General features: G+C 45.7%; 1 protein-coding gene across 10 annotated transcripts in view; it reads right to left on the bottom strand.

Annotated features, from left to right (window-relative positions):
- The window catches only part of LOC144498795 (protein phosphatase 1 regulatory subunit 12A-like), a 191,654-nt gene that overhangs the window by 20,278 nt on the left and 145,481 nt on the right, over positions 1–25,895 (bottom strand). For 4 of the 10 annotated variants that reach the window (XM_078220474.1, XM_078220476.1, XM_078220475.1 and 1 more), the window contains 7 exons: positions 16,752–16,892; positions 15,754–15,912; positions 10,243–10,344; positions 8,615–8,705; positions 8,036–8,197; positions 6,685–6,823; positions 4,326–4,453 (listed from right to left, as the gene is read on the bottom strand). In XM_078220474.1, the coding sequence (XP_078076600.1) occupies positions 4,326–4,453; positions 6,685–6,823; positions 8,036–8,197; positions 8,615–8,705; positions 10,243–10,344; positions 15,754–15,912; positions 16,752–16,892 (922 nt within the window). The remainder of the gene's footprint in view (positions 1–4,325; positions 4,454–6,684; positions 6,824–8,035; positions 8,198–8,614; positions 8,706–10,242; positions 10,345–15,753; positions 15,913–16,751; positions 16,893–25,895) is intronic. The other 6 variants (XM_078220477.1, XM_078220473.1, XM_078220480.1 and 3 more) reach the window with 4 other exon arrangements.

Genomic DNA, 25,895 nt, shown 5'->3' on the forward strand with positions numbered 1-25,895 from the left:
CGACATACGGACTTGAAACGTTAACTCTGTTTCTCTCTCCACATACGCTGTCAGACCTGCTGAGTTATTCAGCATTTTCTGTTTTCATTTCTGCAATAATACTGTTGGAATCTGTGTAATGATAAAAGAGATTTCTGTGTAAAAAGGGGATGTTTGTGCCTTGATTAGTTTACCGCACAAAAACAGGCCATTTGGCCCATTAGTCTACACAGGCATTTATGTGCTACATGAGCCTCCCTCCACTCCATTTTCTCCCAGCCTAACAGCACACTCTTCAATTACTTACTCCTTCATTTGCCTCGCCTTAAATATATCTATCTTATTTGTCTCAACTACCCCAAGTTTGAATTCCTTCTGGATCCGTTAGTGACTATCCTATAACTATGACCTCTAGTTTTGATGTTCACCACAAGTAGAAATGCATTCTCCACTTCTATCCTATCGAACCCTTTCATTATCTTGAAGGCGTTTACTGGGCCCTTCCCTCAGCCTTCCCAAACTACTGTCTGTCCTGATAGTTATAGATGCACATCATCCTTGTGAATATTTCTTGTCCCTTCTCTGAAGCCTGTATATCCTTTTTAAAATACGGAGATCAGAACTGCGGACTGTGGTCTTCCCTGCTTTTCGATTCTCTACTCGCTAGAAATAAGCCCCTTTAGATGTATGATTTTCCATCAGGTACAGATCACAAATACTGATAAACAGCCTGTAAATGTGCGGAGCTGCTCCTGAACGTTGGGAGGGTTGATAGCAGAGGTAAAAAACTACAAAACAAAAAAAACAGAAGGGGTATAGAATCATAGAATCCCTAAAGTGCAGAAGGATGACATTCGGCCCATCGAGTCTGCACCAACCACAATCCCACCCAGGCCCTATCCCCATAACCTCATTACCCCATGCACTTACCCTAGCTAGTCCCCCTGACACTAAGGAGCAATTTAGCATGGCCAATCCACCTGAACGGCACATCTTTGGACTGTGGGAGGAAAACGGAGCACCCGGAGGAAACCCACACAGACACGGGGAGAATGCACGAACCCCGCACAGACTGTGACCCAAGCCGGGAATTGAACCTGGGTCCCTGACACTGTCAGGCAGCAGTGCTGACCACTGTACCACCGTGGTTATATAAAGCAGGCATCCAACTCAAACATATTATATTGCTGCCAGGCCAGTGAGAGTAAAATCGAGCCTTCAATTTCTTTCAGCTTGGACTATATACGGCGATTATAATTCAAGCATGAGCAAAAACTGCAACATGTGTGCCCTTTGCAAAGTTCATCATATTTGAAATACATATTCTTTCCTCTCACACAAAGGCAGTAATTTTCTTATTAAAAGATAAACTTTCGACAAACATCACCTGAATAAAACTTCCTTCAAATAGTTTTGAAAAAATAGCTAAAGAAGAAATTGAAGAGAAGTATTTCACCTGGTTAGCGTACTTACTGCTATAGATGCATTGTGGACAATAAAAAAGCATGAGTGCTCAGACTGTCAAGCCTGCCTTCGACTGGAATAATTACAGCGTGTGACAGAAAATGCTAAAATCTAAGGCCAAGCCCTAGGGAGGGGCTGAGGCCTTCAGGTAAAGACAAACAGAAAATAAAAAGGATAATTAGCATTTATGAAGGAACTAAGCAAGGCCTCAGGGAATTTCAAAATGGTTTACAACCAGCAAATTACTTTTGAAGAAGTCCTTGTTGTTGCACAGGCGAATGTAGCAATTATAAATTGCATGAATAAATTGCATGAATAGAAAGTAAATGAAACAATGACTGATCTTTGGAGACTTTTTTCTCTGGAGCGTAGGAGGGTGAGGGGTGACCTTATAGAAGTCTATAAAATAACGAGGGGCATAGACAAGGTAGACAGTCAATATCTTTTCCCAAAGGTAGGGGAGTCTAAAACTAGAGGGCATAGGTTTAAGATGAGAGGGGAGAGATACAAAAGTGTCCAGAGGGGCAATTTTCTCACACAGAGGGTGGTGAGTGTCTGGAACAAGCTGCCAGAGGTGGTAGTAGAGGCGGGCACAATTTTATCTTTTAAAAAGCATTTAGATAGTTACATGGGTACGATGGGTATAGAGGGATATGGGCCAAATGCGGGCAATTGGGATTAGGGGTTTAAAAAAAAAAGGGCGGCATGGACAAGTTGGGCCAAAGGGCCTGTTTCCATGCTGTAAACCTCTATGACTCTAGATCAGTTGAAGGAGAAATATTACCCAGGACACCAGAAAGAGTGCGGTTGAATCTTTTATCTCCACATGAGCACACAGACAAAACAATCATTTAACATCTCATCCACAATATGATAACACAGTCCCTCAGTGTTGGACTAAATAGGTTCTCAAACCCATTGCCTTCTGGTTCAAAGCTGACTATTTTATCAGCTATGGCATTTTGACCCAATAGGTACGAAAAGTTGGCTAAAATTAACCATGCCGTTTGAAATTAGTCATTTTCATTTTTTTTTGTTCAAAATCTTGCTTTAGATCTTTGAAGTTTCAATTAATGTTTGAGTGATTCAATGGGTTCATCTTTATTTGCCTTTCCTAATGGCAGGTCCTCCCGACTGTTATTTCAGGATTAGCTGTTTTCCCCTCAGTGTTTTGAGATGCTCATCGGTAGTTCTGTAGCTGCTTATCTTACTCTTGATACGTCCATTGCCAGCTCTAAAGTCCTGAAACTCTCAAATATTTCTGAACTCTTAACAAGGTCGTTTGGTAATACAGAAGTTGAGTATTGCTGAAAAAGAGATATATGATAGCTTTTTGTCGTCTCATCAGGACACATGGGGAATGGGCTGGCCCGGTGGCACAGTGGTTAGCGCTGCTGCCTCACAGCACCAAGGACCTGGGTTCGATCCCCGGCTTGGGCCACTATCTGTGTGGAGTTTGCACATTCTCCCCATGTCAGCGTGGGTTTCCTCCGGGTGCTCCAGTTTCTTCCCACAGCCCAAAGATGTGCAGGTTAGGTGGATTGGCCATGCTAAATTGCCCCTTAGTGTCAGGGGGACTAGCTAGGGTAAATGCATGGGCTAATGGGGCTAGGGCCTGGGTGGGATTGTGGTCGGTGCAGAGTCGATGGGCCGAATGGCCTCCTTATGACACTCTTCAATGGAATGACACCTAACCTCCAACTCTTGCATATTTTCCTTAAGTGGATGATTAATTTCCAATGTTTCAATCCAAAGCTGCATGTAATCATTTCCTCACATTCTTAATGTGCTCCATCCTGTGCTCAAATTCATGTTCAAAATGGAACAGTCAAATAAACTCCCTTTCCTTGACATACTAGTTGAGGAATCTGCCAGGGACTACATCATCCTTCAGCGCGACGGCCGCACTCTTCAGCGCGACGGCCGCACTCTTCAGCGCGACGGCCGCACTCTTCAGCGCGACTACACCATCCTTGCATTGACAAGATATATGTGGAAAAGATGATCCCTCTTGTAGGTGTGTCCACAACTAGGGGCACTGTTTTAAAATTAGGGGTCACCTTACATGACAGAGCTGAGGAGAACATTTTTCTCTGTGGAGGCAGGGTAACTGAATATTTTTAAAACAGAGGTAGATAGATTCTTGCTAAGCAATGGAATCAAATCAAAGGTTATTGGTGGTAGATGGGAATGTGGAACTCAAGGCAAACAGATCAGCCATGAACTTAATGAATGGTGGAGCAGACTCAAGGGGTCAAATGGCTTACTTCTGCTCGTATTTTCTATGTTTGTACGTATGTTCACATGTAGCGTGTACCATCTCTAAAGTGCACTGCTCCTACTCATCAAGGCTCCTTCAACAGCACCTTCCAAAACTGTGACCTCTACCACATAGAAGGACAAGAGCAGAGATGCCCTAATGCTCGGTCCCAGACATAAACCATAGCCAGTGTGTCAAAAATCAGGATCCAGAGAAAAGCATGGGAGCACCACTATCTGCAAGCTCCCCTCCATGGCACACACCATCCTGACTTGGAAATATGCTGCAATTCCTTCACGGTCACTGGGTCAAAATCCTGTAGCTCCCTCCCTAACAGCATTGTGGGTGTTTCTACAACACATGTACTGCAGCGGTTCCAGAAGGCAGCTCACCACTACCTTCTTGAGGGAAGTTAGGGATGGGCCATAAATGTGACGCTCACATTCCATGAACAAATAAATACAAAAGGTTAAATCTGCTTCCCTGAGTAATGGCTCTGAACCAGCACCAGAGATTGAGTATGTTTGATTTCAGTGTGCAGGATTGCAATAGCTTGTACGGGTTTTATGGAAGAGGGCTGACAGTGTACCTGAACAGCTTTAAGATTCTTTCAAATACTTACATCTTGTGATATGGAATGCACACCTGTTGATCTTCTTTTCCCCCTGGGTCGTCTCCGGTCCCTAGTGCCAGACTTTCTGAAGGATGAGTCATCCGATTCCTTCTCCTCCTCTTTAGCCTTCTCCAATTCTGTGCGAGAGATCCGGCATTGTGATCAAGGTTTTCAACAACATTACGCAGATGCCACCCTCCCGGAGACACACGGCCAAGTGTCAATATTCAGCCCGCAGCTACCAACTGTTCTGAGACATCGCGCGTTAACTGGAGACTAACAACAAAACAGCAATACCACTCAGTCTCAGAGATAAACTACACCCAGTGTGTCAATGATCGGGAGGGATCCAGAGAAAAACAGCCTCCACTCACTGCTCAAGCTACCCAGAAATAAAACAGCATCCAGCAATGAATGGCAGAACCCAGATACAAGGTTCAGCATCCTGAGTTGCTGCACAGGGGTGAGAAGTGAAACTGAGGCCAATCCACACACAATTAAACGCAGTGACAATAGTCAGCATTTAAAGGTAAAGATTTTGGCTCAGGTACACGTGCTCAGGTAACCTCTGATGGTCTGACTAAGCACTCAATCTTCATGTGCCAGCTTTCACAGGAAGTGGCATGGCACGGTGGCACAGTGGTTAGCATTACTACCTCACAGCACCAGGGACCCGGTTTGAGAGTGAGTGTGTGTGTGTGTTTTTCTGGTATCCTCCCACAGTCCAAAGATGTGCAGGTTAGATGGATTGACCACGCTAAATTGCTCCTTAGTGTCCAAAGATGTGTAGATTAGTGGGATTAGCAGAGTAAATATGTGGGGTTGCAGAGATAGAGCCTGGGTAAAATAGGCTGTCGGAGGGTTGATGCAGACTCGATGGGCCAGATGGCCTCTTCTGCACTGTAGGTGTTCTATGAATATTGCACTGTGGAAAGGTCACAGCAGAACCTGACGATATTTCTCAACTGATATCTGACCGCACAAACTTTCCAGCCTGAGTCACTAGATTGAGGCTGGGAGCAGCCTGGTTCAATCCAGCAGGGTTGATGCTGATTATTTTACCTGTATTATCACCTATGCTGAGATCAACCTACTTAACTCAGTACGGGCCGGAGGTTGGAACTGGATTTTTTTGGTCTGTATGGCACTGAAAAATATTGCTGAGGCACTGGGGAATGCAAGCCATTTGTTAAAACTCTTGACAACACACCTGAGCCCTTAACTGAACATTATTATGGAACATCAGATGCCTCTTAGTTTTTATTCAATAACATCCAGCATCGGAGATTCAGAGATATTATACAGGGACTCCGGATTAGCTAAAGGGCCTTCTCCTGCTTCAGGCTGTATGTTCACAATCTGAAGATGATATTTAAAAAGTAAAACAATTTTTTGGGGGGGATGTGTATGAAGGCCTTCAGCACCACGGGAATTCTTCAGGAGTTTGAGCCCTGATTTTACAAATCCATCTCTCTTTCTGAGGGTGCTGAATCCCACTGAGGTAACATTCCAAATGCACTGAGCACGAATCAATATTTTACCCAAGTGGTCATTCTTCATGTGTCTGTAGACTATTTAATCATGGAGGACTTCAGGTGTCAAGGCACCTGTTGGAATACTCATAAGGAGGTAATTACGAGCAGGGACTGTGTTTGACTACTGGGACCGTGTTCGGCCACAGGGACAGTGTTCGGCCACAGGGACAGTGTTCGGCCACAGGGACAGTGTTCGGCCACAGGGACCGTGTTCGGCCACAGGGACCGTGTTCAGCAGCATAGGCCAAGGGGAACCATAAATGAATGTCTATAATACCCCCAGTGATAACCTGGATGAGATCAGTCAACAACACAAACCACCTCAGGGACCTTTCTTGTCGGGAAGGTTGGGACCACATTAGATGTGCCTTGGCTCACTGTGCCATCAAGGCTGGTTTCCCTCCACTGCTCTGAAATGCTATGGCAATGACAACTTGATGAAGGGTTAACACTGGTTAACATTGCTGCCTCACAGTGCCAGGAACCCGGGTTCAATTCTGGCCTCGGGTGACTGTCTGTGTGGAGTTTGCACGTTCTCCCCGTGTCTGCGTGGGTTTCCTCCAGATGCTCCAATTTTTCAAATTTCAAAGATGTGCTGGTTAGGTCGATTGGCCATGCAAAATTGCCCCTTAATGTCTGGGGACCTAGCTAGATAAATACGTGGGGTTACGGGGATAGGGCATGAGTGGGATTGTTGTCGGTGCAGGCTCGATGGGCCAAATGGCCTCCTTCAGCACTGTAGGAATTCTATGATTCTTCTATGAAGTACTAAGTTTTGGAGAGGCATCAAGTAGCTAAGGAGCACACCCTGCACTTGAGAGATTTGGAGATACCTTTGTTGTCCAGTGGCTGTACAGCATTTTGGTAGGTGCAACCAGGAACATTAGATCGATTGGAATCAGTGGAGGTGGTGGTAAGGCCCAGCAGGTCTGCTTTCTGTAGGTTGGCTAATCTTGACCGCCAGTTCTTTTCCTGTATTGAGCAGGAACACAGTGGGTAACTTTGTGATTAATCATTTGGAACATGGCTTATATTTAAGAACACTAAAGGCAGAGACTATGGGTCAGAGCTAATGGATGAGCGAAAGGGAAAATAAGTAAACTGAGAGATAAAATCAGTGCAGTTATGGCAAGAGATGAGTAGTGAAGAGCAACAGAGATTTGATTCAAGCTGCAGCAACAAAAATAGAATTAAATAGTTTCTTGTAAGTAAGAAAAAGTTGTTAACATTTTCATTGTAAAACTTGTCTGAATTAGTTATGTGAATTCAATCCCTCGTTTGTTTTGAACTCTTCTGAAAAAGCATAGCAAGATGAGTAGGCCATTGTAGCCCGCTAAGTGTTCCCTCAGAACATGGCCGATCTGTACCTGAACTCTACTTGACTTTGATCCACGCAACTTGACACTTTTACCTCACAAGCTATCAATACGCTTTGGGAAAATTGTAGAGGAGACAAAGTTAGAATTACACGAAAGGGTGTCAGAGATAAAGATCTATAGAAATGGTTTTGATAGGAAAAGTACAAAATAAAATAGGAGAAAGAGAGAGCAGGAATTAAATAGAGGCACAGTCACAGGTCAATGAACAAACATCTTTTCAAAATTACTTCTCCACAGCAAAACCCACAGTTATAATCTTAAATCATTCCAAAATGAATGTGTTGGTATAACACCTGTGACGTAAAACATTCGGAGGTGCTTCACAGGAGGGTTATCAAACAATGTTTCACACCAGGACGCATAAGATATTAAAATATGAGAGAGGTCAATTTTAAGGAATGGTTTAAGAAGAAAATAGAGGCCGAGAGACTTAGGCTGGTATTCCTGACCTGGTGTAGCTGGAGGCATGGTTAACAAGGGTGGGACAAGTAAAATCAGGGATGCCCAAGGAGCCAGAATTGGAGGGGTGTAGATAACTCAGAGCATTGTGGGGCTGGAAGAGAATACAGAGATAGAAGGGCGAAGTCACGGAGGGATTTGAAAACAAGGATGAGAATTTGAAAATCGAGGCATTTCCAGACCAGGAACTAATGTAGGTCAGTGAACATGGGGATGGCAGGGCTTGAAGTGAGAAGGTGGGAGGCTGGTTAAAACAGCATAGTGAAATCCACAGGTAGCAAAGGCACTGTTAACGGTTTTGGGAGAATTATAGTAAAATATGTGTGTATCCAGCCACTCGGTTTACCTCATCTTGACTGGTCTTGCTGTATCTGTATTTTGATGCCATGTCTTTAGCTTCTGCTTCCTTCTCTTCCTTTTCTTTGCCTTTCTCCTGTTCTGGAGCTTTCGGCTCCCGCTTCAATCCAATCGTTTTCTCGGCCTCCTGTAGGTCTGTCAGTGTGACACCCTGCACCAAAAAATGAGGAACAAAGGGGAGCTACTAGTTAAGGGGCAAGAAGGTATGCGCCGAGCAGCACTGGGATGCAGTGTGCAGAACATCATGGTGCGATGTAGTTGAACACGCACAGTTTCCTGTATCTGAGGAATGGTTCAGAGAACAAATGAAGACATCAATGAGTGATGAATGATGTCTATGTTGTCATCCACATTTTTGTATTCAATCTGTAAAGCACAGATTCCATATGTAACAACTTTTCAGGTAGAAAAATGGGCTTCAATTTTAAAGTTCCTGCTTTTTGGCAGGCAAATTCCATGTTCGATATTCCTGGAGTGCAACTGACTATCAGGACAGGTGAGAATGGTGCAAAGGCAAATGGAAGCTTGAAGCGATGTCGGAACTGAAGCAGAACTCTCTTGTGCTCACCTGCGTGGATCTGCGAGACTGGCGGGCATGTCGTGAGCGTGCCTTTCTCTGCGCCTCAGCTTCCTCGTCACGGACCGGGGTGAGGTAGGATCTGGAAACAATGAAACATGGCGGAACAAACTCATTCACAGGACAGCGAGTGGGAGAGACAATAATGCCTGGTTCACAAGGACGACATTATTAGCCAGGGGAAGGGAGCCTTAAGTTTGAGATTTCCATTCTTCATGTAACTTTGCCCCCCCCCATCCATTTTATTGCTCCTGCACCTCCCATCCCTACACCCAACATACTCCAAAACTCATGCCCTATCCAAATGGATGTTGCTAAACAGTGCAAAATAGGTGTGGCACTCTCATTAAAACAAACTTTGTACTGCAGTGAAAGATAAAGGGGTAGTTTTCATCTACACTAACTGGGCGGTAATTGAAAATGTTTGTCTTTCAATCGGATGGAACATGATCGGTTCCATAAATGCCTGGTAATCAGACGGGCAAATTTCTCCACAGGTCATAGATATGAGGAGCTCCTCTGTACAGTTATTTCAGACCATCATTTCAAAGATTGTATAATTAAAATAGACTTTTTTCTCTTAGACATTTGGCTTCCAATAGCGCAGTTTAATAAAATGAATTCTTGCGATGTGGGCATTTCTTATCCATCCCGAGTTGCATTGAGAGAGTTAGTGTGGGTCTTCTTTTTGAGCTGAGGTGCTTAACCATTGTGCTGGGAGAAAAGGAGTTGAGTGACATCGATAGTAAGAGAACAATGATAATTAAGTCTTGATAAGGAGAACTGGATTGAGAAATAGAACAGTCTTGAGCAACCTCTGAATTAGTGAGGGGAGGTGGGGCAAGGCGCCAAGTAAAGGGCACATAATGGGGTCAGAATACAAATATGATGGCAACTTGGTTAGAAGTGCCTGGTGTCAGCTCTGGAGGCGTAAATGACTCACCAAAGTGTTAGGGAGCAGGTGAAAGAAAACAGTGTGGCACTCTCATTAAAAAAAGCTTTGTACTGCAGTGAAAGATAAAGGGGTAGTTTCCATCTACACTAACTGGGCGGTAATTGAAAATGTTTGTCTTTCAATCGGAAGGAACATGATTGGTTCCATAAATGCCTGGTAATCAGACGGGCAAATTACTCCACAGGTCATAGATATGAGGAGCTCTTCTGTACAGTTATCTCAGACCATCATTTCAAAGATTGTATAATTAAAATAGACTTTTTTTTCTCTTGGATATTCGACTTCCAATAGCACTGTTTAATAAAGAAAGCATAGTTCTGCAGGCACCTTCCAACGTGATTCCAACCAATTTAATGTAAAGACAATTTTGTGTTGTCAATGTCCATGAGGAATTGGGTGGAGATTGGGGTAATCTCCTGCTAGGTAGGAGGCAGAAGGATACCAAACTCCACTCTTACAAGGATTCCATTGGTGATGTAACACTTTATTATCTATCGAAATCCTTTGTTTCAGCAAAACTACAGCTGAGTAGTTCACAACAGTGTAGATAAACAGTGCAAAATCAGTTAAACAACTACCAGTGTATATTACAGATATATATCACGTACACAAAGTAACCATGCTCAAGCACATATCACTCTATAATTTCACTTCTAGCACTAACCTGCGTCTCTCGCGGTTTTCAGTGCCAGAGGTATTGCCTTGTGTGATAGGATTAATCTCTTTTTCTGCTCCATTTCCAGCTTGGTTTCGAGTCAGGGAGCTGCTGGTATGATGAAACAAAGTAATGACACATGAACAAGTCTTCTGCACCACGTACCTTCAATCACTTAAGGCTCTTGATCACATTTCCATGACACACATTACCACTAGTGTGATCTGTGCAATATCATTCTTTGGGTAAACTTGACAAAGTGTTTATGTCTCATTTTGAATTAAGGTCCACAGCAAAGTATTAACTGTACATAAGGCTCCAGGTTGTAAATCAGGTTGATCCAGCCAATTTTGCCTACTGAAAGTGCTGACTGAATCCCACATTGGGTAGATCCTTTATTCACTGCCGTAACTTGTGGTCTCCATTTGAAGCCTCCACTACATTCAACCACCTGTCTCAACAAATTTTATCAACTTTTTAAATAATTTTCAAACTCTCAACTGCATCCAGTGTGTCTCCTGTCGATACAAGATGGCTGCCATTAACCATCTGCACATGTGCAGCGGCCCACGTTATGTACAGAAATCCAGTGATGTTACTCTGCTGTGCCTAACCTGCCAGAAAACTTTTCTTGACATGGGACAAAATGCTTTGGGGACAGTTAGTTGGCCAATGGGGAGGAGCAGGATTCAAGCTCCCAAGTTCAGTCTTGGTCATAAAGTTGACCGAACAAAGATTTCCTTTGTGAAAAGACGCTGATGCGCGCGGCCTAAACCAGAGTTCAGGGTGTTTGTGCCTGTGGTGCCCACCCCCCCCCCCCCCCGCCCCCCGCCCCCCCCCCCGCCCCGCCCCCCCCCCGCCCGCCCCCCCCCCCGCCCGCCCCCCCCCCCCCCCGCCCGCCCCCCCCCGCCCGCCCCCCCCCGCCCGCCCCCCCCCCGCCCGCCCCCCCCCCGCCCCCCCGCCCGCCCCCCCCGCCCGCCCCCCCGCCCCCCCCCCCCCGCCCCCCCCCCCCCGCCCCCCGCCCGCCCCCCGATTGAATCTTACCAGTCCCGATTGAATCTCCCACCCCACCTAGAGTAGTTCATTCCGGCGGGGTTCAGACTAGCTCCCCACATTCGGGGAACCAGCAGGAGACCCTGCTGGAATGAAGGGGGGGGGGGGGCAATCGGGGCCCCGCAGGGGTCGGGCGGTGGGGAGGTGGTGCCCCCTGGGCATGGGCACCCTGGCAGTGCCAGCCTGTGCCCCTGGCACTGTCCAAGGGGCAAAGTGCCCATGCCCAGGGGGCACATTGGTCCTGCCCATCGGGCATTGGCGGGGCCAATGGACAATCGGTGGGGGGTGGTGTTGGGGGATGGTCTGCCGGGTTGGTGGGGGGGTTGTCTGCCGGGGTGAGGGAGGGTGAGGATCGCCACTGCTGGGGGGGGGGGGGGGTTGGCTGTACATCGGGGAACTCCGGGGCTCGGGGGCAGGGAGGGGGGTCTGCTGAATTGAGGGGGATCGCCACTGCTGGAGGCTGGACATCCGGGCACTCCGGGGCAGGGCTGGCCCAGGAATTGTTGTGGGGACCATGGGGGGGCGTGGGGGCCTGGAGGGGCAGCACTGCAGGTGTTCTGGGTTGGCCAGCAATTGAGCTGGCCAGAAAACGGGGAGACTGACAGATTGGGGCCACTGCACATGCGCAGAGTTCTAGAACTGTCAGACTTGGTGCAAATGGCCACCCCCGCTACCCCCCCGCGGTTTTTAATGAGATTCACGACTGGGACCTCTGCAGTGCACAGAGTGGGGAGACTCGAATGAGAAGTTGAACTGAGAAAACAGTCGGGATCAGGAACAGTTTTCCCACCAATTCAGTGCTTTTGGGAGAATCGCCCCCCCATATTTCATAACAATGAGGAGGACAGTGTAGAAGATCAAAAGGACACAAATAAGTTGGTGGAATGGGCAGACAAGTGGCAGATAAACATAGTAACACAGGACTTGGAGCAGGGATGGGCCATTCAGCCCTTTGAGCCTGCTCTGCCATTCGGTAAGATCTTGCCCGATCTGGCTCTAGTCTCAATTCCACTTGGCCGTCTGCTCCTCATAACCCTCCTCTCCCATGTCTATCAAACCCTGTCTAACTGTGCCTTCAATAAGTTCAATGACCCAACCTTCACTGCTTTCTGGAGAAGAGAAATTCCATGTCCTAATGACCCTTTGGGAGAAAGAAGCTCTGCTCAGCTCTGTCTTCAATGGTATCTTATCCTTAAGCCGTGTCCCTTGCACAAATGGAAACACCCTCACAACATCTACCCTATCCAATGCCCTCAATATGAAGTGCAGTGCAGGGAAATGTGAAGTGATTCATTTTGGTAGGAAGAACATGGAGAGACAATATCAAATAAAGGGCACAATTCTAAAGGATGTCCAGGAGCAGGGCGGTCTGGATGGATAAGTCATTGCAGGTGACAGGACATGTTCAGAGAGTGATTAATAAAGCATACAGTATTCTAATTATTAATTCTATTTATTAATAGGGGCAAAGAGTGCAAGAGTCATGAGGTTATGTTGAACTTGGAGAAAATACTAGTTTGGCCTCAGCTGGAGTCTTGGGTCCAGTTCTGGGCACCGCACGTTAGGAAGGATGTGAAGGTATAAGAGAGAATGCAGAAAAGATTCACAAGAATGGCTTGAGGGGTAAGGAACTGCAGCTTTGCAGATAAATGACAGAAGTTAGGACTGTTTACCTTGGAGAAAACAAGGTTGAGAGGAGATTTGATAGAGGCATTCAAAATTATGACGGGTCTGGACAAAGTAGATAGGGAAGAACTGCTCCCACTCATGGAACAATCAAGAATGAGAGGGCACAGATTTAAAGTAATTGGTAAAAGAAGCAAAAGCAACATGAGAAAATATTTTTTCACGCAACGAGTGGTTAAGGTCTGGAATACACTGCCTGAGAGGAGGTAGGGTCGATTAAAGCATTCAAAGGGTAATTAGAGAGTTATCTGCAAAGGCAGAATGCTCAGGGTTACAGTGAGAAGGATGGTGACTGGCATTATGTAAATGGTTCAATCGGAGAGCTGGTGCAGACACAATGGGTCCAACTGTCTCCTTCTCCACTGTAACAATTCTGTGATATTTTCTGTCTGCCTCTGTAACCTCTCAAAGCAAATCACGAAATAGGTGTAGTTGGGAAAGGCCATCTTCTCAACTCGGCTTTTGTAGTCCCTCATCCCAGCTTCTAATTCCTTAGATCTTTAAATGATTCCAAGGCTTTTACACTCACTATCCTACCTAGTAGTCCATTCCATGTTCGATCACTCTTTGACCAAAGAACTTCCTGACATTCATCCTAAATTTTCCTTTGGTTTCTTGTAGCCCTCCCATAGTTCTGATTGAGGCAGTATTCCAGGTTTATCGTTTCCACCCGCTTTATTCCAAGCAGCTCAGAGGTTTCCCCTTACAGAATACAAGGCCAAATTGCCCAAGTTTTCTACTCAACATACAGATCCTATGATTAGTAATGAAGACAGTGTTCCAGCTGCGATCCAACACCATTTATACAACCATCTTAGATGACTTGCACTCTGTCCATTTGCTATTGGAACTTAAACATTATTAACCGTTTATTGCGGCCTAACACTGTCCTGATGGTTTCCTCAATTAATCCACCGGCTCTACATTTCTTTCCAGTTCTGTGTGCCATACCAGTGCTCAATTTAACAATTATTTCTTTTTTCCTACTAATCATTTTGCATTTGTTTTGCGTAAGTTGTACTGCAGCTGCTCGTCCTGGTAGTTATATGGATTCCAATCCCACCTGAATCTAGTTATCACCAGCTTTCAACTAACTGGTACTTTCAGAAGACGACACTTTCAAAGCCCGGTATTACATGTCACCACCCTACAAACACAAAGACTGTATCATTTGAGTTACGGATTCTTCCCATCAATATTGCACCACAACCAGACAGAAGAAATTATAAACATAAACAGATAGATAAATGGAATACCAACAACAACTTGCATTTACAAAGTGTCTTTTCATGTACCAAAATGTCCCAAGGGACTTCACAGAAGGGTATTAAGGATAAGTCGATGCTGAGCCACATTAGGTAATTTTAAGGAAGATGGCCTGAAGTTGAGATAAAGAGGCAACTACAAAGAATAACCCTAAAGGAAGCAAAATAGGTGGAGAGATTTGGGGAATTTCACAGCTTACATAGAATGCCTACAGTACAGAAGGAGGCCATTCGGCCCATCGAATCTGTACTGACTCTCTGATAGAGGTCTTCCCCTCCAATCCCCATAACCCCACACATTTACCATGGCTAATCCATCTAACCCACACATCTTGGGACACTAAGAGGCAATTTTTACTATGGCCAATTCACCTAACTTCCTGACATTCATCCTAAATTTTCCTTTAGTTTCTCGTAGCCCTCCCACAGTTCTGATTGAGGCAATATTCCAGATTTATTGTTTCCACCCGTTTTATTCCAAATGGCTCACTGAGGTTCCCTCTTACAGAATACGAGGCCAAATTGTGTCTTTGGAGCGTGGAAGGAAACCGTAGCACCCGGAGGAAACCCACGCAGACACGGGGAGAACGTGCAGACTCCACACGAGGAGAATGTGCAGACTCCACACAGACAGTCACCCAAGGCTGGAATTGAACCTGGGTCTGTGGTGCTGAGAGGCTGCAGTGCTACCACTGTGCCCCCGTGCTGCCCATCCAGGCAGCTGCAGGTATGATCACCAATTGTGGTGCGATTAAAAGAGGAGATGCTCAAGAGACCAGAATTAGAGAAGCGTAGGTATCTGAGGACTGTAGGGTTGGAAGAGTCTATAGGGATAGGAAAGGATGAGACAATGGACAGACTTAAATACAGGAATTTTAAAATGGAGGCGATGCTTAATGGGGAGCCAATATAGATCAGCAAGCACAGAGGTTACACATGAAAGGGACTTGGAGTGAGTAAGGACAGTGGCAGCAGAGTCTGAATGGTCTTTAGTTTGTGGATTGCACAATGCATGAGGCTGACTAGAAAAGCATTAGAAGAATCAAGTCTAAAGATAACAAGGGCAAGGTGAAGGTATTCAGCAAATGGGCAGAGTTAACATAAGAGCATAAGCAGAGGAAGGTCATATGGTCCCTCGAGCCATTCGATAAGGTCATGGCTAATTTGAAGATAAAAGCAAAATACTGCAGATGCTGGAATCTGAAACAAAAACAGAAAATGCTGGAAAATCTCAGCAGATCTGACAGCATCTGTGGGAGAGAATAGAGCCAAAGTTTCGAGTCGAGATGACCCTTTGTCAGAGCTCTGGTAGAATGAAGAGTAGAATGAAGACTGTTGTAAATTCTCAGTGTTCACCATGTTGCAATGTTAACTCGGATGATGAGAAGTTACAATCAAATACAGGAATGAACAGCTTTGCAGGGAACTATCCCAGACACTTTCCTCCAGGGATCCATGGTGACCAGACTACAGAAGAGGAAAGGATCGGGTTAACATGATGCCGAGTCAGTCTTACCGGCCTGTGTAAGTGCCAGCTGTAGATGTTGCTGAGACGCTAGTGGTCAGGGCCCGGCTACTGGCAGGGTTGGTGGAAGAGCTTGAGCTGGACAGCGTGGCGACAGTGCCTGGGGCAGAACTGCTGACGAGACTTTCCTGTCTCCTTCCAAAGGATGAGCTGCAAGGAAGGATTATGATGAAAAGAGAATTCTTTTAGAAAGAGGTAAATCCCGATGGGGCACACATCAGATAAATAATAACAATGAATCTCACTGGGACAACAGAAAATGGCTGACTGGTGCAGTGGGTTAGATGCTGCACTTTCACTCTGAGACCTGGCAGGAAACAATGCACCAGTTTCTTGTCCCGCTTGAATTTTTCAGTCAAGTTCAATCCGAGACCCAAATCTCCTCAACATGGATGTCAATAGATTGATCTCACCAACTTTATCCATCTCCCCTCTCTGTGTTGCATCTGACTCTTATCCAGTTAATATGGTTCTCTCATAGTAGCAAAGGGATTTGCCTCGGGGTTTCACTGCCTTCAGGCCAAGCTGTAAAGTAGTAGCTTTCAAAATACCGTCCGTGTAACAAAACAATTTCTAGCCCATTCTTACAATCCCCAATCCCTCCCTTGTACAATTAAGCAAGACAAATAATTCAGCCACTGCCGTATTATACAGCATAGCGAGATCCACTGGATTCTGAGTTAAGGCCTGTGTTCAGAGCTGTGAATGCTGTTGGCTCCTACATCTCAGCTAATCCTCAGTGCAGGCTACCTAGCAAGATGTGATTGTGTCTAACTATAGGGTCATAAGAATGTTGGAAAGGATAGCTCCAAAAGGATGATTTCCCCCTCTCCAACGTACTGACTGATTTTAGCCCACTGTCACCAGAAGGAGCTTTGACCAGAAATTCAAGCTAATGCTAATCTAAGCAGCACACGCTGTTAACAATGCAGCAGTTCATCTCCTGACACACAGTACAAAAGGTTGCGAGAAACCAATGTGACCAGTACCTTTTAAATGCGATGATGTTGGTAGAAGCAGAGTCAGTGTTAGCAACTTTATGGTTTGAGGCCGCACTTGATATTAATCTGGAACGAGCTGTGAAGTCTTGTGCGCTATAACTGCGGCCTATCGCTCTCAGGTAGAAGTGACTAGTGAAGCGGCAGAACAGTGTACAAACATGCAGGAAGAGAACAGCATAATAAATACGTGAACTCACAGGTTATATGCATGGAGTCAGACAGACCACAAGAACAGAAGCACAGTCCTGTGTACATGGACTGAAGGTGGTATATACACAGGACAGTCCGCGCGCACACAAACTGAATGTTGAAGCAGAGTCTGACAAGTTCCACGTATTAGGCCGACAGATAGGGCATGCCACACATACAAAGATGGCTTTTCACAGTAAAGAAATAAACTAACTCGCAAAGTGAGTAATTATACAGACAGACACTGTTACTGAATGAACTGGCAGATACAGCAAATGCATTGGCTAACGCAGAATAAAGAGAAATTGCAATAAAGACAAAGGCACCATCAATGCAGAGTGAAGGGATTATCACTGAATGAGGCTGGCATACTGCAATTAAGTACATTACCATGTACTGCATTAACAGACTCAAAACTAAGGAGCAAGTAAGCTCTAAGACACAATACACAGATAATAATGAGACACAGACAATATGTGAGTGGCTAAAGTATCTCCCAGGTCAGTAACACACCTAGGGTGAGGAACAGGCAGGCAGGCAATATGTGGCAAGCACTCATCGGATGGGCTGTTCCTGAAGGACATGCAACGTCAGATCTGCTCTTTAGATAAATACGCGTCTGATATTTTTGCCTGAGTACATCACAGGAATAAACAGCAAAGTTCTGAATTCACAATATTTTTCTTACCAAAGTGTTAAAGCTTCAATGATAGAAAAATATAATGCAGATAATCACATTATCATCATCACATGTTGTTATATTCACCTTGTTCTCAACAGGTTAATGCCCCTGTTTTAGTTACATCACAAAAGTACTGAGAAATCAACATAAAACATACTATTGAAGCATCAATAGTTGAGGAGCAGGAGCATTATTAAAGATACAGTCAGAATTAGCTTGGGGGAAGGCCAGTGGGGGAATGAGTTACTGAGCATGACAGTGAGAGAGATCTGGACTAATTGCAACATACAATGAGTGGAAGCAAAAATAAATCGCACACTACTATTCAAAGAAAAGCACAGACCAATGTTCTTCCCTCAAGCAACATCATTAAAACAAATCATCCAGCCACTCATTTGGGGAGACAGTGCCGTGGTACTGTTGCTGATCTAGTAATCCAGAGACCCAGGGTAATGCTCTGGGGACCTGGGTTCAAATCCCTTCATGGCAGATGGTGAAATTTGAACTGAATATAAATCTGGAATTAAAAGTCTACTATTCACCATGAATCGATTGTCATAAAAACCCATTTGGTTCACTAATGTCCATTAGGCATGAAATCTGCTGTCCTTACCTGGTCTGGCCTACACGTGACTCCAGATCCACAGCAATGTGGCTGACTCTTAATTGTGTCCTTAACAGCAATTGAGGATGGGCAATAAATGCTGGCCTAGCTAGCAACACCCACATCCCATGAAAGAATAATTTTTAAAAATTACTTATTTCAAAGATCTTGTGCAAATTGATTGCTGTATTCACTCCTGTAACAACAGTGACAGAATGTCAAAAGTAAATCCTTGATGAGAAAGTGTCTTGGGGTGTCCGGACAATGTGAAGAAGCACCATAGAATCATAGAATCCCTTCAGTGAAGGAGGAGGCCATTTGGCCCATCGAGGCTGCACTGACTCAGCATCTTACCCAGGCCCACACACCCCTCGTCCACCCAATCCCCATAACCACTAACCTACCGTACTTACACAACTTGGGACACTAAGGGACAATTTAGCAAGGCCAATCCACCTAACCATAGAAATGCAAGCTTTTCTTTATTTTACTCGAATGCAAGTGAGATTACAATCTGAAATAAAAACAGAAAATGCTGGATAAACTCAGCAGCTCTGGCAGCATTCAAGGAGATAGAAACAGAGCCAATCATAGAATCCTACAGTGCAGAAGGAGGCCAATCGGTCCATCAAGTCTGCACCAACCACAATCCCACTCAGGCCCTATCCCCATAACCCTATGCATTTACCCTAGCTAGTCCCCCTGACACTAAGGGGCAATTTAGCATGGCCAATCCACCTAACTTGCATATCTTTGGACTGTGGGAGGAAACCGGAGCACCCGGAGGAAACCCACGCAGACACGGGGAGAATGTGCAAACTCCACAGAGAGTGACCCAAGCCGGAAATTGGATCTGGGCCCCTGGCGCTGTGAGGCAGCAGTGCTAACCACTGTGCCGCCCCTAAATGTTTTGAGTCCCTTCGCATGGACCTGAAAACTCTGTTTCTCGCCCCACAGATTCTGTCAGACTCACTGAGTTTATCCAGCACTTTTTTTTTATTTCAGATTTTCAGCATCTGCAGTATTTTGCTTTTATATGAGATTAGAGCCTAACTGACGGAGAGCTCGGAATCTGTCCAATCCAGAAACTCAGCAGTACCGCAAAACTCAGTGGTGGAGAATGCAAGGTGCTGCTCTCTGGTATACCTAGTGTTCGGGAAACAGTTTACCATGAAAACTGTAGTTCCAAATGATGGCCTGGAGGTTGCATATGAGAAAAACATTAGCTCTTTTCTCGGGGTATGTTTCACAGAGTGGGGAGGAAGGGCAAGAGGGAAGAACAAGAGGGAAAGAGAGAGAATCAGGCAGAATAGAGTGTGAGGAGCATCTCAGGCTTAACTTTAAGAGATAGATTCTGGAAAAATCATTTGGCTTTGAGCTGTACTATTTGAAAATGATGTGGAGATGCCGGCGTTGGACTGGGGTAAACACAGTAAGAAGTTTAACAACACCAGGTTAAAGTCCAACAGGTTTATTTGGTAGCAAAAGCCACACAAGCTTTCGAGGCTCTGAGCCCCTTCTTCAGGTGAGTGGGAATTCTGTTCACAAACAGAACTTATAAGACACAGACTCAATTTACATGAATAATGGTTGGAATGCGAATACTTACAACTAATCCAGTCTTTAAGAAACAAAACAATGGGAGTGGAGAGAGCATCAAGACAGGCTAAAAAGATGTGTATTGTCTCCAGACAAGACAGCCAGTGAAACTCTGCAGGTCCACGCAACTGTGGGAGTTACAAATAGTGTGACATAAATTCTGATTCTAGGATCGCATGATAAAGACTCAGGAGGAAAAAAGCAGAAATATTTATGTGAAATAGTGTGACATAAACCCAATATCCCGGTTGAGGCCGTCCTTGTGTGTGCGGAACCTGGCTATCAGTTTCTGCTCCGCGACTCTGCGCTGTCGTGTGTCGCGAAGGCCGCCTTGGAGAACGCTTACCCGAATATCAGAGGCCGAATGCCCGTGACCGCTGAAGTGCTCCCCAACAGGAAGAGAACAGTCTTGCCTGGTGATTGTCGAGCGGTGTTCATTCATCCGTTGTCGCAGCGTCTGCATAGTTTCCCCAATGTACCATGCCTCGGGACATCCTTTCTTGCAGCGTATCAGGTAGACAACGTTGGCCGAGTTGCAAGAGTATGTACCGTGTACCTGGTGGATGGTGTTCTCACGTGAGATGATGGCATCTGTGTCGATGATCCGGCACGTCTTGCAGAGGTTGCTGTGGCAGGGTTGTGTGGTGTCTTGGTCACTGTTCTCCTGAAGGCTGGGTAGTTTGCTGCGGACAATGGTCTGTTTGAGGTTGTGCGGTTGTTTGAAGGCAAGAAGTGGGGGTGTGGGGATGGCCTTGGCGAGATGTTCGTCTTCATCAATGACATGTTGAAGGCTCCGGAGGAGATGCCGTAGCTTCTCCGCTCCGGGGAAGTACTGGACAACGAAGGGTACTCTGTCCACTGTGTCCCGTGTTTGTCTTCTGAGGAGGTCGGTGCGGTTTTTCGCTGTGGCGCGTTGGAACTGTTGATCAATGAGTCTAGCGCCATATCCTGTTCTTATGAGGGCATCTTTCAGCGTCTGGAGGTGTCTGTTGCGATCCTCCTCATCCGAGCAGATCCTGTGTATACGGAGGGCTTGTCCGCCAGCTTCCACCCTAAACACGTTAAAGAAGCCATCCCCTACAGACAAGCCCTCCGTATACACAGGATCTGCTCGGATGAGGAGGATCGCAACAGACACCTCCAGACGCTGAAAGATGCCCTCATAAGAACAGGATATGGCGCTAGACTCATTGATCAACAGTTCCAACGCGCCACAGCGAAAAACCGCACCGACCTCCTCAGAAGACAAACACGGGACACAGTGGACAGAGTACCCTTCGTTGTCCAGTACTTCCCCGGAGCGGAGAAGCTACGGCATCTCCTCCGGAGCCTTCAACATGTCATTGATGAAGACGAACATCTCGCCAAGGCCATCCCCACACCCCCACTTCTTGCCTTCAAACAACCGCACAACCTCAAACAGACCATTGTCCGCAGCAAACTACCCAGCCTTCAGGAGAACAGTGACCAAGACACCACACAACCCTGCCACAGCAACCTCTGCAAGACGTGCCGGATCATCGACACAGATGCCATCATCTCACGTGAGAACACCATCCACCAGGTACACGGTACATACTCTTGCAACTCGGCCAACGTTGTCTACCTGATACGCTGCAAGAAAGGATGTCCCGAGGCATGGTACATTGGGGAAACTATGCAGACGCTGCGACAACGGATGAATGAACACCGCTCGACAATCACCAGGCAAGACTGTTCTCTTCCTGTTGGGGAGCACTTCAGCGGTCACGGGCATTCGGCCTCTGATATTCGGGTAAGCGTTCTCCAAGGCGGCCTTCGCGACACACGACAGCGCAGAGTCGCGGAGCAGAAACTGATAGCCAGGTTCCGCACACACAAGGACGGCCTCAACCGGGATATTGGGTTTATGTCACACTATTTCACATAAATATTTCTGCTTTTTTCCTCCTGAGTCTTTATCATGCGATCCTAGAATCAGAATTTATGTCACACTATTTGTAACTCCCACAGTTGCGTGGACCTGCAGAGTTTCACTGGCTGTCTTGTCTGGAGACAATACACATCTTTTTAGCCTGTCTTGATGCTCTCTCCACTCCCATTGTTTTGTTTCTTAAAGACTGGATTAGTTGTAAGTATTCGCATTCCAACCATTATTCATGTAAATTGAGTCTGTGTCTTATAAGTTCTGTTTGTGAACAGAATTCCCACTCACCTGAAGAAGGGGCTCAGAGCCTCGAAAGCTTGTGTGGCTTTTGCTACCAAATAAACCTGTTGGACTTTAACCTGGTGTTGTTAAACTTCTTACTCTATTTGAAAATGGCAGAGTTTTGCTCCGGGTAAGGAGAACAGTTTTGGAGTGAGTTTTAAAAATAATCAGCTGCTGCTGGTCTTTTGGGACTGGTTTCATGTGGAGAGCTCAAAGAATCATTGGACGCATGGGAGAAAGTATTTGATAGGTAAACAAAAGTTACAACTGTACAATGATGTTGAGCGTGACTATTGAAACATGGCTAACGTGATAGCATCTCATTGTACCAGTATGAAAGGCTGTTGATGTGTTCAGAGTTTAAAATGGGTTGATAAACAATTCAGTTATGTTAGGTTATTATGTTCAGTTCATGCCTCATTCCGAGTGATCAGGCTTTGTCAAGCATCCTCCGAATAACATTAGTTTCTGTCCCTTAAACAAAGTGTGGCACCTGTGCAGTAAAGTAGTTCAATCTAACGCAATGTAGTGCAGGCTCTTACACACTGGAAGCCAGAAGTGGAGACATACTTGCTTAAATGAATAATGTTGAAGTATCTGGGAAAGTGGCTGAAAAACACTGACAAAACTCAACACTGACCATTAAGGTAAAAGAGAAAAGAGTGGCGTACGTTAGGTCCAGGCAGCTAAAAACAGAGGTGGCTCTGGAGGAATACAAAGAAAGTAGGAAAGAACTCAAACGAGGAATTAGAAGGGCAAAAAGGGGTCACAAAATGTTCTTGGCAGACAGGATTAAGGAGAATCCCAAGGCATTTTATTCATACGTTAGGAACAAAAGGGTTGTCAGGGAAAAAATCGGACCTCTCAGGGACAAAAATGGGGAATTATGCTTGGAGCCCAAAGAAGTAGGGGAGATCCTAAATGAATACTTTGCGTCGGTATTCACAAAGGAGAGGGATGTGTTGACTGGGAGTGTCTCGGAGGGGAGTGTTGACCCGTTAGAGAAAATCTCCATTACAAGGGAGGAAGTGTTAGGTTTTTTAGGGAATATAAAGACTGACAAATCCCCAGGGCCTGATGGAATCTATCCAAGGCTGCTCAGGGAGACGAGAGATGAAATCGCTGGGCCTCTGACGCAAATCTTTGTCTCGTCACTGGACACAGGTGAGGTCCCAGAGGATTGGAGGATAGCTAATGTGGTCCCGTTATTTAAGAAGGGTAGGAAGGATAACACGGGTAATTATAGGCCGGTGAGCTTGACGTCCGTGGTCAGGAAGTTGTTGGAGGGGATTCTTAGAGATAGGATGTATGCGCATTTAGAAAGGAATAAACTCATTAACGATAGTCAGCATGGTTTTGTGAGAGGGAGGTCATGCCTCACTAACCTGGTGGAGTTTTTTGAAGAAGTGACTAGAATGGTTGACGAGGGAAGGGCCGTGGATGTCGTCTATATGGACTTTAGTAAAGCATTTGACAAAGTCCCTCATGGTAGGTTGGTGCAAAAGGTTGGATCTCATGGGATAAAGGGGGAGGTGGCTAGATGGGTGGAGAACTGGCTTGGTCACAGAAGACAGAGGGTGGTAGTGGAAGGGTCTTTTTCCGCCTGTGATTAGTGGTGTTCCGCAGGGCTCTGTATTGGGACCTCTGCTGTTTGTGATTTATATAAACGATCTGGAAGAAGGTGTAACTGGGGTGATCAGTAAGTCTGCGGACGACACGAAAATGGCTGGACTTGCAGATAGTGAGGAACATTGTTAGAGGCTACAGAAGGACATAGATAGGCTGGAAATTTGGGCAAAGAAATGGCAGATGGAATTCAATCCAGATAAAAGCGAAGTGATGCATTTTGGTAGAACTAACGTACGGGGGAGCTATACGATAAATGGCAGAACCATAAAGGGTGTAGATATGCAGAGGGACCTGGGTGTGCAAGTCCACAGATCCTTGAAGGTGACGTCACAGGTGGAGAAAGTAGTGAATAAGGCATATGGCATGCTTGCCTTTATAGGACGGGGCATAGAGTATAAAAGTTGGGGTCTGATGTTGCAGATGTATAGAACGTTGGTTCGGCCGCATTTGGAATACTGCGCCCAGTTCTGGTCGCCACACTACCGGAAGGATGTGGAGGCTTTAGAGAGAGTGCAGAGGAAGTTTACCAGGATGTTGCCTGGTATGGAAGGGCTTAGTTATGAGGAGAGATTGGGTAAACTGGGGTTGTTCTCACTGGAAAGACGGAGGATGAGGGGTGACCTAATAGAGGTGTATAAAATTATGAAAGGCATAGACAGGGTGAACGGTGGGAAGCTTTTTCCCAGGTCGGTGGTGACGTTCACGAGGGGTCATAGGTTCAAGGTGAGGGGGGGGGGGGGGGGGGGGGAGGTTTAACACGGATATCAGAAGGACGTATTTTACACAGAGGGTGGTGGGGGCCTGGAATGCGCTGCCGGGCAAGGTAGTGGAGGCGGACACACTGGGAATGTTTAAGACTTATCTCGATAGCCACATGAACGGAGTGGGAATGGAGGGATACAAAAGAATGGTCTAGTTTGGCCCAAGGAGCGGCACGGGCTTGGAGGGCCGAGGGCCTGTTCCTGTGCTGTATTGTTCTTTTGTTCTTTGTAAAGGCAAAATACTGCGGAAGCTGGAATGTGAAACAAAAACAAAAAATGCTGGGAAATCTCAGCAGGTCTGACAGCGTCAGTGGAGAGAGAATAAAGCCAACATTTCAAATGAAACATTAGCTCTATTCTCGCTCCACAGATGCTGTCAGACTTGCTGAGATTTTCCTGCATTTCCTGTTTTGATCAACATTGACCATATTGAGTCACTGCAGAACAACAGTTAACACGTTGAACCACATTTCCAAAGCCTTGGAGCTCTGTGCAGGCTGTGCCTTGAATATTGTGTTCAGTTCTGATCACCAAAGGACAAGCAAAATATTCAAACACTAGAGAAAAAGCCCATGAGGCTAATTCCTAATGTCAAGATACTAAGTTACAAGAAAAACTTCAGAAAAACTTTGGACTATTCTTGTAAACAAACAAAAGGGCCAATGAGACAGGAGATGTACTAGATACCAAACCGAGTGGAAAAAGTTAATCATGAGCTTTTGTTTTGTTCAATCACAACTCCAGAACAGGGTCACCGAGGGGCTAATCAATAAAAGGTAAATTCGGGACTGATGTCAAGAAACCATTTTTACAGAAACAGATATCATCTCATTGATACTAGGAAACGTTTGCATCAATGCCCATCATCTTGGCAGCAGTCATGATGCCTTTGTTCTCTGCAGTGCCACCAGGAAGGGCAAGAGGGAGGCTAATGACCACCTGACTCATGACCCCAGTGCGCAACTCTGTGTATATAATGGATCATGAAGGCACTACCCTTGCCCCCAGGCATAAGGCTGAGGAGGTGCCCAACACATCCCCTTTCCTGCCAGTCCGTCAGCGATTAACTCATCTATCAGTGCATGTCGCCCGAATAGTTATTTCAGCATCAGTCTTACACCTCACCTCCCCTCTGTTACTGATCATCATAGCATCTCCTTGATCACAAAAATGAATCAAAAGTCAACATAAACATTCCCAACCAACTTTATCAAATTATCTCAAACTCTATAATAAAGTCAACTAATCTTCTTTTTCATTCCCTTATTGTCTGGCTTAATGTGCCTTTAGCTGGCCAAGTGCTCCTCCTTACTACTACCCAGTGGCTGTAACATGGTGAGTGGGGCGGGGGGTGTTGCTGCAGGTACATCTCAAAACTTAAAAAGCCCAAGTTTGGATTGCAACACCTTGGCATGACTGGCAGCAGTCTGAGCTTGCGAACTGCAGGCAACAGCAAGGGCACAGGCAGAGTGACAATGGT

This window comes from Mustelus asterias, chromosome 9 (genome assembly GCF_964213995.1).
Source record: "Mustelus asterias chromosome 9, sMusAst1.hap1.1, whole genome shotgun sequence".
In the NCBI taxonomy this organism is placed as follows: Eukaryota; Metazoa; Chordata; class Chondrichthyes; order Carcharhiniformes; family Triakidae; genus Mustelus; species Mustelus asterias.